We start from the raw sequence: 12,256 nt of genomic DNA on the forward strand, positions 1-12,256 counted from the left end.
GGGCAGGCACTGGGCTGGGATGTGAAGCTCTGGTTCCCCTGGGAAAGGTCAGCCTGGCCTGGCTTGCAGTCTTGACCCAACTAAGCGGGAGGCCCCAGACTTGGCTGGCACCCCCTCCTGGTCCCCAGCCCCCTTCTCTGGTGGACAAGGCGCCAGCTGTGGAGGGGGGTGGGGAAGCCCCTGGGCACACCATTCCCAAGACCAGAAATAGGCACTGGCCCAGCTCCACACTGCCAGCCCCTCCCTGGCCTCAAGTGGCCCGCCTGGTGAGGAGGGTGAGGGCAGGGTGCATGGACGCAGGGGAGGGCCCTGCAGAGACCAGGCCCTGGTGGCCCCAAGCAAAGCCCTTCAGCCCGGGTGGAGCCCAGATGGGTCCCAGAGCTCTTCCCCCAGTAACTCCAGGCCCCCTCTGCCCGTAGGACTCGCCTCCTTTCATGGGGAGTGAGGGAGAAACCACTAATTGCTTTGCACCTCCAAAGTGCTTGCTGTGCACACTGGCTGGTTTAATTAGTTTTTACGGATGAGGAGTCGAGGGCTTCGGGAGGGGAGGTGTGAGTCCCCAGCCTGGAAGCTCGGGCCTCTGCTTCCACATGTCTGTCATCAAAGCCTCCCGACCACGGGAGAGCAACGGCGGGTGTGCTTGGCCTGGACAGCCATGCACATGCCCACTGGGGCTTACACTGGGCAGTGTGACACCATGGTCAGTGCACAGGGCTGGCAGCTGATGGAGGCACCCGGGTTCAGGATGCTGGGTCACTTCTGAGCACGTGGATCAATGAGGGTCCAGCAGGAGACAGGACCAGCATGCCAAGTGGGGACTAAGGATAGTTGATGGACAGGGTGGGGGGGGTGTGACCTCGAAGATCATTAGAAGAGAGCCTGCAGCATCCCGGGGCTGGCATCGGTGGGGAGCTGTTACCACCTCCAGCCGGAGCTGAACTTCATCTTGGGTGCACTATCCCCCAAACCTGGATTCTTCTGGTGTTCAGAAGGAGGAGAGAGTTGGGGTTTCTGCCTGAACTTGGGGAACCCAGCCAGATACCAGGGTAAGCTCCAGACCCTTCTCTTGTTGCTTGTCAGCACCCTTGAAAGTAAAGTCAAGCATCTCCCAGCCCATTAGAACTTCCAGGAGCAAAATCCAGACGTGGGCATTCAAGTTGATGCTTCCTCAGAGAAAGAGACTCAAGGCAGGTTACACAGTAATGACAATGCCTGTTAGCATGTGGCCGGTGCTCGCTGTTCCTGAATTTTGCATGAATGATCTTACTTAATCCTCCAAGGGACCCTCAAGGCAACTTCTCCATATTTGAGGACACAGGTGTGTGTGCACACACTCACACATGCACACAGACACACCTGCTTTGCAGATGAGAAAACTGAGGCCCAAGGGGCTGAATGATGAGCTGGGGCTTGTACAACAAATAACCTGGAGTTGCTTGGCCCCAGAATTTACCACTTGGCTGTGCTCTATTGGAAAACCTGACCATTGAACGCATAATTTCCCAAAATGGTAGGATGCCAGGTTGCACACAGGTGTTATTTTGTTCATCTTAATGTATTTGATCATGTGTTGGGAGATCACATTGTCCCTAAGACTTGCAGATATAATAGCTGAAGCTGAGGATGAGGCTAATGTAGGCACCGAGTCTTTATTTTGAAAAGAGTAGAAAGGTAAGTCCAAGTTCAGGTGTGAGGTTGTCTGGCCGAATCCCCTCAGGGACTGGCGGGAGGTGTGTTGGAGGCTCAGATACACAGTAGGTTCCCGGCAAGGTCGCCAACCCTGCGCTGAGTCCAAGTCAAATCTGCCCAGGGCTTGGAGTTTCCGAAATAAGGAAGTGGCATGACTCAGGACTAAATCGGCTGGTTTTTCTTTCTTTCTTTTATTCCCCCTGCTCCTTTGATAGTGTTTTAGGCAGAAAATCTTGTTTCAAACCAGGGTTTCTCTTGGAAAGCGGCGGTAGATGGGAGGGCTATGGACACGTCCGTCTTGCAAGTGGCCTGTGCTGCTTCACGGAGGGAATAGAAAACCTCAGGGCTGGATGGGGCTGGCTGGGATGGTGGGAAGCGAGTATTTCCGGGGGGGGGATGCTAGTTTCCAGGGGGGGCGCAGCTGTGAAATTCCCAAGACGCAGATGGATGGCAGTGTGGTACTGCCCGCAGGTGCTGGAAAGATCCCTCCACGCCCAGGTTATCAGAACTTGCCCATGGGGGGTTGGGGGTGTAGTTGGTGCAGGTTTGCAGACCCCAGAGATGAGAGCTGCCTGCAGTGGGGACCCTGAGAGGGTAGCACCTTGGGGAGGGATATGACAGGGACAAGGTCTCTCTGGGGGTCAGTGTACTTGAGTTGATGGGGGCTTAGACACTGCTCCCGTGATAACAGTTCGTCTCAGGTCCCCAGACAGTGTATGAGAAGCTCCCTCCTGAGGGTAGCCAGAGCGGCCAGGCCAAGCCCCCAGACAGGGAAGCCCCCCTCACCATCACCTCTGCGGCTACCCCCTGCTCCTTCACCTCCTTCTGTGCTCCATGACTCAGACCTCCTGGCTTGACTTCCTGTCTTGGTCAATTTCACTTCCTAGTTCCTGCCTCCCCAAGCTTCAGAATGAAACTCCTTCCTTAGAAATTAGAAGTGAGGTCGGGGAATCCAAACCACAGGGGATGTTGGCAGAATCTGCCGTCTGGGGCACCGGCACAGAGTGCGTGAGGGCGGGCCCCTGGTGTGAGGGGGGTACTCCCTCCCTTCTCTTCTGGGGAGGGTTCAGGACCCCCCCGTGGGGATAAACGCACAGCCCGCTCCTCTCTTTGAAGCTGGGGGCCCCAGCGAGGTAGCAGAGGTGCCTGGGGGATGCCCAGTGAGCCCCCAAACCCACACGCCTAGGGTATCTGGAGCTTTCTTCATTTGCTGGGTGCCTCCTGCACACCTAGCAGTTGTGGGTGCAGAGACACTGCCCTCAGTGAGCAGCGGAGCCAAGGAGCTAATTTCAGGGAGCAGCGATAAGTGCTCTGGAGATACCAAAACCCCATGACGGCAGGGTGGCCGGGAGGACGGCTTTGGAAAGAGTGGTCACAGCAGGCTTCTCTGAGGAGCTGTCTCTTGAAGCTGAGAAGTGAAGGAAGGCAGAAGGAGATCTCTGAAAAAGCCATGCAGGCAGCAGGGACAGTGAGTACAGATGTCCTGGGGCACACCTAGGGGCTGGGCAGGAAAGGTCCTGGTGGGTGGCTGGAGCAAGGGAAGAGGTAGGAATCAGGTTGGACGACGGGTGTGGGACAAGTCTGCGGGGCCTCACGCACCACGCCAAGGCCTTTGGGTGTTATTCCAAGAGCATTGGGTCATCCCTGGCAAATCTGAAGCAGAGGAGTGACCCGACTGAATTGGCATCCTTAGAAGCCCCCTTGGGCCTCCCTTGCAGAGAAAGGATCGTGGGACTCGAGTGGGACGTCCAGCTCCCCAACACGGTTGTCTCTGTTGTCCTCCCTGGGGGCGTGCCCCAGGACCCAGGGTGAGGTCTGGGGGCAAGGCGGTGGGACAGGGGTGGGCCGTTGTTCCTTGGGTTTCGTGGGCAGGATGGAAAGGCTTGAGGGCAGAAGAGATGAGCAGGCCAATGACCTGGGAGTTGGAGAAATCGGTCGTGACCTGGATCTCGCTCCAAAGTTCAACTCAGTTAACTTTCAACTCCCTGGGAGCTGCCTGGGGAATCTGTAGCAGGTGTTTTTTATGGGGCACAGGCTGACCTGGGTGTCTCAGAGAGGGAGGAAAAAGGTAGCCCTGGCCCCAAGACCCTCGGGGAGCAGAGAGCCCTCTAAGGACTCCAGACCCTCCCCCCTTCCCATCCTCAGGGGTTGGAGGTCTCATTTGCACTTGGAAGAATCCCCTCAGATTCTAAGTTTCCTCCTAGAAGGCGAACCTAGCCCTGCCCACCCACTGCCCGCTTCCAGCCCATCCAGACTTCTAGAGTCCCCCACGATGGGCCTGGCCGCCCTGACAGCAGTCAGGCGGGAAGGGGGGCAGACCACAGGTGGAACCAGCGCACAGGGGAATGACGGCGGAAGAAGCTGTTTGCTCCCCGGCTGCCTGCCGGGGTGGAGAAGCTCTGTTTTTCTGAACCCTCATCTGTTCTTACCGCTGCTGACGCCGCCACCGCCACGGATGGGGAGAGAGGGAGGGGGAGGCCAGTGCCAAGTTGGCCCGCCCCCTTCTGAACCTGGGCTTCTGCCATGCTCCCCCGCCCGCCCGCTCCCGGGAGCCTCCGTCTGGAGGTCACATTCAGCCCTGACGCGTCTCGCTGGGTCAGGCAGCAGGAAGATCGGCCGAGTCCTTGCGCGCCGCGGCGAGGCTGCCGGACAGGCGGTGGGGGTGGGGTCTTTGATTTCTGCCCGGTGGGCGCGTCAGGGGTCCGGGGACTGAGCGCCCACGCTGGGCACGTCGGTGCCCTGATGAGGCGCGGACGCGGTGCTCCCTGGTGACGCCTGGCACGGGGCACCTCGCACACAGCCGACAACTTCCCGCCTCCCTCCCCCATCAGGCGAAGGGCACCTCGCAGGCCCGCAGCTGGCGGGGGGGTTGGGGGGAGGACGGCTCAGGGGTGGCAGCGCTGCCGGAGGAGCCCTGGGCCACCACGGGCGGGCGGGCCAGAGCGCGCAGCACGGAGCTGCTTCCCCGCCCTCCCCGGAGCCAGCCTCCGCCTGCCGCCCTCCACCGCCCGGCCCCTCCCACCTCCCTCCTCCCTCCGCCCTCCTCCCTCTTCCCTCCCTCCGCCCTCCTCCCTCTTCCCTCCCCCCTCCCTCCTCCCTCGCGCCGCCGTTGGACGAGAAGGATGTGAGGCTGAGCTGAGCCGCCAGCAGACGCCAGCCAGAAGCCTTGCGGAGCCGGCACCACGGCCGCCCAGCCTCCCGCCGCCTCCCAGCCCGCTCCCAGCTCCGATCCCTGGAGCATCCTCCAAGCCGTATGTTTCCGGAAAACTTGGCCGAGGGGGAGACGCAGATGAGAGGATGTGAGTGAGTGGCTCCGGGGAGGGGACTGGGGGCGGGGAGGGGGTGCTTTTGGGCCACGGTGACAGGGACCCCAGGGGTGACAAGGACCTCAGGCTGGCGGGGGGGGGGCTCGGGGTTTCTCTACCGTGGGGTCCCACCTCACTTTCTTATAGGGCCCCTTCCCAGCCTCTCTGGCTGTCGGGTGGGGGCTCTCTGGGAAGGAGGTCTGTGTTGAGGCCGATCCGGGAGGGGTCCTGGACAGCTGTGCTCAGAGGTGCTCTCTCCAGGTCGAGAGGTGGGGGTCTTTCTGCTGCATCGGGTTCAGGTTGTCCCCGAGGCATGGTGAGGTCTACAGGGCATCTCTCTGTGCCCAACACCCTTGGTCTGGGTTCTCAAAACCAGAAGACAGCCCATACCTGTCCACCCCCACCCCAGGTGTCCTGGCCCGTAATATTAGGACACTCACCCCAGCTCTTTGCACAGCACTTAAAGAAACTGAGGCCCAGAGAGCAGAGGGAATGGCGGGGACCACACACAGCAAGTCTGGGCAGGGCTTCAGGATGGCTCAGTCCAGCGGTCCTTTCCAGGCAGCTTTCAGGCAGGGCTGGGCGACCCCCCCCCCACCCCCCAAGCCCCTGCTGCTGCCACGAGTGGAGTTAATTAGAACCTCAGCCTCTCAGTCAACTCCACGCCATCTCCTTATTTATGTGTCCAGTTTGTAAATGTCAACCTCCCTGGGGTTCAGCCTCCCCCTGGGTCCTTGTCCACCCCCCCCTACCCCCCACATACTTACCCCCCCCCAGCAGGCCCAGATGGGAGACCCGCCCTCTCCCTCCCGGGGTTCCGGCCCAACGTGTTTGCCTGGGCTCCCTTGGCCCCGGTTAGGGAAATATAAATAAACGCGTCCCTGTCGTCCTCCGCCAGGTTCTCTGGAAGTGGCAGCTGCTGCTGGCGCAGGCGGCGGGAAAGGTCAGGGGGCTGGGTTACACTTGATCCCACGCCCCAGCTCCCCCCCAACCCCCCCATCCCCCCGCCCCGTGCCTGTCCTTGAGGAACCCTGAGCAGCGGCCGTCGAGCCACGTGGCCTGGTGGCCTCCGCAGGGGAGCAGGTGGCCTGTCAGTCCAGCACCCCCACCCCCACCCCTCTGGGCCTACAGGCAGGAGAGAGGACAGCCCCAGTCCCCACGTCTACTTGGGGACCCTGTGGCCCACCCCAGGAGCTTGTAAGTTGCTCTGATCTCCGGAGCATCAGTTTCCCTCCCGTCCAGGGGATGTGAAAACGGCCGTGGCCTCGACAGCAAGGATAAGAGGGAACCAAGTCTTTGAAGGGCTTTGCAAACTCCAGGTTGCTCGGCCATGTGACACGGTGGTTTGTCGATGTTGTTTTTGATGCTGTTTTATTTCTGTGTGAGCCTTGTATGTAGCAAGCCGCCAGCACATGTTTGGATGAATGGGTAGTTGGAGAGATGGATGGATAGATGAATGAATGAAAGACAGAAAATATCGACAGGCAGAATGTCAGCCCCTCAGACTCCCACCCCTGCAAAATATAGCCTTCCTGGCTTGCAGCTTGATTTGATTCAAGGAAAACGACCTCAAACTTCGTTATGGGAAATCTTTCCATAGTCGTTAGGAGTCTAGCTCTGGGGCTCGGAGGCCGCTCTGTTCCCAGCAACGTGACTCAGGCTTCATTCCTGCTGCCCTCTCGGGGACCAGTCCTGCCCCGCAGCCCCTGGAGGCTGGAGCCTCCCCTCAGCCCCTCCTGCAGCCGTCAGGAGTGGGGGCAGGACCTACCTGCTCAGGCTGACCTGAGCGCACAAGGCATGCTGCTCACCAGGAGATGTGAGACATAAAGACGTAGAGACACCGGCGGATGTGAGGCGAGCCCGTGTACTGGGAGCACGAGGGGCAGACGGGCTGAGACTCAGGGCCGGCTTGCTGGGGGGGGGGGGGCGGGTCGGGGAGGGACTGCGTTTCTGCTGAGCCTGGTGTTTACAGTGTTGAAAATGGAATAGGGGCTGGAGGCGCAGCTCTGGCCCGAGTCTGTGGGCATGGAGGGAGCTTTCTCTGCCCTAGGTGAGTCTGGGGTGGTGCCTGCCAGTTCCTAGGGGTGTCTCCCCACATCAGGAGTCTGTGAAGCTGTGTGAGAAGCTCATGGAGATGAGGGTGACTGTGATTTGTGGGGGCAACTCCACCCCAGATCCCAAACCAGCCTGGTGGGGCCCGAGTCCAGGGTGGGCCTTTAGGTGTCCTGGGGGAGCTTGGGGTTGCCCCGGTTAACCTGGGCGCGGAGGCTCCTGGCCCGATTCACCCCCACCCGGACTCCACCCTCCCACCCCTGCTCACACGTTCCTTCCTTTCCCTGGCCCGGTGCGGCCGGAAAACAGCCCGGTCTCCCGAGGCCTCCTCGTCTGCAGCTGCGAGCGAGTGTCAATGCCGGGTCACGACCGGCAGGGGAGGAGGAGAGGTGGGGCCCCGGGCGGGGTCTGTGCCCCTGACCTCAGCCCTCAGCCCCCAGAACCCTTGATGGTGGCCTCAGCAGGGGTGCACCCTGGCTGTTCCTACCTGCCCTTCCTGGAGCCCAGACCTCTCCCAGGGAGCCCAGCCCCCTCCTTCTGTGCCCTCCCCCCATCTGTGTCTCTTTCCAGAAACCCTGGACCGGTACACTGAGCCTAAGGCCCAGGATCAGGGCTGTTTTCTGCCCGGGGCTCTGTTTGCTCTCCCTGCCGCGGACACAGGCCCCCTCTGCCCTTCCAGTCCCCTGACGCCCCTCACGTGCCTCCCTCATCCCATAGGTCTCCTGGAACACGGCCGGAACTGGTCGGCCATCGCCCGGATGGTGGGCTCCAAGACGGTGTCCCAGTGTAAGAACTTCTACTTCAACTACAAGAAGAGGCAGAACCTGGATGAGATTCTACAGCAGCACAAGCTGAAGATGGTGAGTCCCCCACCAACCTCTTCTCCCCTCCTCCCCCACTGGGGTCACACCGTGGGCCCGTGTGGGCGCTACAGCCCTGGAGCCCTGGGCGGGGAGGGGTCTTAACACCCGGTCTGGCTCAGGATTCAGCTCCTCCCGGTTCTTGCTCAGCGGTCCCCCTGGAATGCTGCTGGGATTGATCCTGTGCCGTCAGCATCCCTCCTGGGTACTTCAGTGGGCAGGCCCACCCTCCTACCTCCCCGGCTCCACCACCACCCCCCGCCCCCTTCTTGCTAGCACTCCCCGAGCAGACCCCTCTGAGGGCCTTGAGCTCCGGGCAGGGAGGAAGGAAGGAGCGTGGTGGGTCAAGGCAGTGACTCACCAGAGACTTGGGGCTGTCAGCACATTGGAATGAAGACCCGGGGCAGATGAACCCTAAGTCAGCATCTCCCCCCACCCCCGTTTGAACTCACAGTCTCAGGGCCACCCCGGGGAGCAGCCGGCCCAGCCCTGTCCTCCTGGGGACTGGAGAAGCAGCTCAGACCTCTCCCTCCCCCAGGAGCCCAGAAGGGGCGGGCTCGCCTCACTGCTCCTATGAATGGTCTGCACGCTTCCTCCGCAGCTGTTACTGGAAAGCTGTTACAGGGCCATTTGGGGGCGGCATCTTTTCTTCTCTCTTTTTTTCCCCCTTTTCTTTTCCCTCTCTCTCTGCCTCCCTCTCTTCCTTCTCTTCCTCTCCCTCCTTCCATCCCCCTTCCTTCCCCTTTTGGGCACACTTGTGACATGTCAAGCACGGTCATCATTTCAGATCTGGGGAAACTGAGACTCAGCTAGGCTTATAAACAGCTGACTTGGGGGTGAACCCACAACTACACGACCTGAGGACTCATGCCTCTGCCCGGCAGGCTGCATAGTTCCTTGTAGATGTGAGGGCACAGGAGGGGGATGCACAGCTGTCCACCCCCCAGTTCTGCACGATCGGGCCACTTCTGCTGGGTTTGAAGTATGTGAAGCCTGTCTGGGGGTGGGGGGCTGAATTGCTGCTCATGCAGCCCACCGTGGCCCAGAGAGGGCAAGCAGGCTGCTGGGGGTCACACAGTGTGGCGGGCGGATCAAGGACCAGAATCTCCTTTGAATGCTCCTGGAGTGCTGTGCCGAATTTGAGGACATCACTCCCCAGCCCCCTGGGCTTAGTGGTGCAATTGGTAAAAAACCTTCCTGCCAGTGCAGGAGACATGAGAGACATGGGTTCGATCTTTGGGTCAGGAAGATCCCCTGGAGGAGGAAATGGCAGCCCACGCCAGTATTCTTGCCTGGAGAATCCCACGGACAGGGGAGCCTGGCTACAGTCCATGGGGTTGCAGAGTCCGGCAGGACTGAACGACTTAGCCCACCCACTCCCCAGCCCCCTGAGTGTTCTTGGCTGGAGGAGGATTGCCATGGCCCCGTGGTCAGGGCTGAGGCCCACCTGCAGGCTTCATTGGGTCAGGCCTCTACCTGCGCTGCGTCCCCATTGTGTCGGGTCGGGCTATGCCCCCTGCCTGTCCCCTGCTCACTCTGCAGTTGGTTCCCGGTGCTCCTCTGTTCCTCCTCAAGCTGCAGGCAGGGCTCGCTTGAACACAAGGAGTTCTGCTGGTCTTCTAGATGTTCCAGGACTCTGCTTTCTACAGGGAGGAAGATGGGGAGGGCCGAGGCTGAGGGGCACCTGGTCTGGAACACAACGCTTGCTAAGATCCTGTAGCACAAGGTGGTGGTGGTGGTTGGAGGTGGGTGGCAGGTCACCTGTACACACCGGGGACAGTGGCTGGCCCTGACATCCCCCAGGGACAGAAAGGTCTTCCTGCTCCCTCCCCTTCTCCTTCTGACCTGTCAGTCCTCCCTGCCTCTCTCCTCCCCTTCCCATTCCCTGCTCAGCCCAGCCCAGTGCCCACACACCAGCATGCTTTCCCCTGGCTATTGGGTTACAGGAGTCTCCTCTTACAGCCTGCTGGCCCACGGCCTCACTTTCCAGGTTTCCTTGGGACATGGCCCTGCTGCACCCCTGAAGACCCCAGAACTTGAGAAGGAGGGTTGGGGCACCAGAGATACTAGCTGGATAGGTGGTGTGGCTTGTCCTCTGGGAGAAAGTGGAATCAAGCCCTGGCTTCATGAATTGACATCTGTGACCTTGAGTAGCAGCTTCACCCCCACAAGCCTCAGTTTCCTCATCTGTAAAGTGGGAGAATGATAATGATAACCCTTACTTCTAGAACTAAGGCTGCCTTAATTACTAGTAGTGGTATCAGCATCATTTTTATTTTAAAGCCACTGGCCCCCCCCTTTTCTTCTCAGGGGTGTTTCAGGTGCTCTCTTGAATAATATGTGTAGGAACAACCGTGGTAGGGACTCGCCCCAGACATCCAGGTTCAGATGCAGATTCTGATGCTTCTTAGCTGTGCAACCTTGGGCGAGTGGTTTGTCTTCTCTGGGCCTTAGTTTTCCCACTTATGAAATGGGGATAATTCCCACCTCAAAGTGGGCTTCCCAGGTGGCATAGTTGGTAAAGAATCCACCTGCCAATGCAGGAGACACAAGAGACATGGGTTTGATCCCTGGGTGGGGAAGATCCCCTCGAAGAGACCAGTATTCTTGCCTGGAGAATCCCTATGGACAGAGGAGCCTGGCAGGCTGTAGTCTATGGGGTCACAGAGTCAGACACAACTGAGCACACAAATGTCCCCCTCAAAGGGCTGCTGTGGGGACAGTTTGAGTGAAATGGGTGTGGGGTGCTTAGAAGTGTTCCTGGCATGTTGTGAGCGTCCCTCACTGAGAGCCACGTGGCGGTGGCAGTGTTGGCGGGTTCAGTAGTGAATTGCCCGTGTCCACCTGGTGCGTGGTGGCTTGGATGACTGGATAATGTAAGTGCACTCCTTCCCTGCTGACTGCGAAGGAGTGGACTTACATTGAAGGCTGCGGAGAAAGTGCACTGAGAGATAGGGTGTCGCATCTCTCTTGGTTGTTAATTGGGTACAGAGTATGTCCGCTCCTGGATTGCCTGAGGAATTGGTTCATTGATCGATTGGTTCATTCATTCATTCACTCATCCAAAGAGGCAGCCTAGCCAGATGGTATAGAGTGGGGCCCTGGGCTAAAGGGCACACAGAGCTCTGCCACATCCTGACTGGTGGTGCCCGTGGGTTCGCGGCCTCGGCACTCAGCCTCGCTTTAAAGGAGGTAAGACCGGCCCCGCTCGTGGGGTTGCTGTGAGCTGCAGAGGCTTTCCTACTTGTAAAGGCCGGGGCGCCGCCCCTGATTGGTGCTTACTAAGTGTTGGACCGCACCCCCATTGCACGCTCGGCACGGCTTTACTGAGTGCCTACTATGTGCCAGGGAAGAAATGGCTGGTGCCATCCATATACACGTGGGTGGGGTTTCCTGCTGGGCTGAGGAGATGGGTCTTTCTTTAATGGACAGTGGGAGCCATCGAAGGTTTGTGAGCTGAGAGGCCACCCCGCGGGGGCAGGGCTTGAGGTAGATTGTGCGGGTCCCAGCAAAGCATGGCCAAAGTTGATAGAGACGGTCATCCTCCTTGTTCCCGACCCTGAACTTGCTGGTGGACGGGCAACATCACTGGCAGGCTGAGGAGGAGGGGGGCTGTGAGCAGCAGGGGGACCCTGAGCTCCATCTTGGGCCCCTCCCCAGACCCCTGAGGTCGTCACCGTTGACCCCGTCCTCAGGTGAAGATGCTGAGGTCAGATGGGAGAGGGGCCTGGTGAGGCCACAGGGAGGGTTTGAACTCACATCTGTAGGCGCCCCTGGCTTCCCTTTCTGGACCCCTCCCTGTGTTCCAGGACTCCCACGGAACTCAGCAGAGGTGGTCCTGGTGGGAAGCAGTGGCCCAGAAGGTGGGGGCCGGCAGGCCATGTTCTGAGGCCAGCAGACGGGTGAACCTGGCTGGTCACTTGTGGATGAGAAAGGGCTGTTTGGGAAAGTGGGGTTGGCGCTCCTTCTCTGCTGACTGCAAAGGAGTGGACTTACGTTGAAGGCTGCGGAGAAAGTGTACTGAGGGATTTGGGGACCCATCAACCCGGGTCCAGCCATCCTGACAGTGGCCACCCACGGTGCAGGGATGAGTTCCCCGTCACTGGAGAATGCAGGCGGGCCTCACAAGATGCTGCCCCGCACCCTCCAGACCCCGGGAGGGAGACAGGTCCTTATGATTCCTGAAGCAGGGGCAGCCACCTCTGGCTGCCGGCCAGGCCCCGTCTGGAGCTCAGGAAGACATGTCACCCCCCGCCAGCAGAGGAAGCAGTCGGGGAAGCAGGGGGTCAGGGGGTGCCCCCTCCTGACTTGCGCCAGACCTGGCCTGAGTGTAGCCGCCGACAGCGTCAG

At 59.9% G+C, this 12,256-nt stretch overlaps 1 protein-coding gene across 25 annotated transcripts in view; it reads left to right on the top strand.

Moving 5' to 3' along the window:
- The window catches only part of NCOR2 (nuclear receptor corepressor 2), a 232,829-nt gene that overhangs the window by 167,336 nt on the left and 53,237 nt on the right, over nucleotides 1-12,256 (top strand). For all 25 annotated transcript variants that reach the window (XM_070475104.1, XM_070475121.1, XM_070475096.1 and 22 more), the window contains one exon: nucleotides 7,764-7,906. In XM_070475104.1, the coding sequence (XP_070331205.1) occupies nucleotides 7,764-7,906 (143 nt within the window). The remainder of the gene's footprint in view (nucleotides 1-7,763; nucleotides 7,907-12,256) is intronic.

The sequence above is a fragment of the Odocoileus virginianus genome, chromosome 12, assembly GCF_023699985.2.
Source record: "Odocoileus virginianus isolate 20LAN1187 ecotype Illinois chromosome 12, Ovbor_1.2, whole genome shotgun sequence".
Taxonomy (NCBI): domain Eukaryota; kingdom Metazoa; phylum Chordata; class Mammalia; order Artiodactyla; family Cervidae; genus Odocoileus; species Odocoileus virginianus.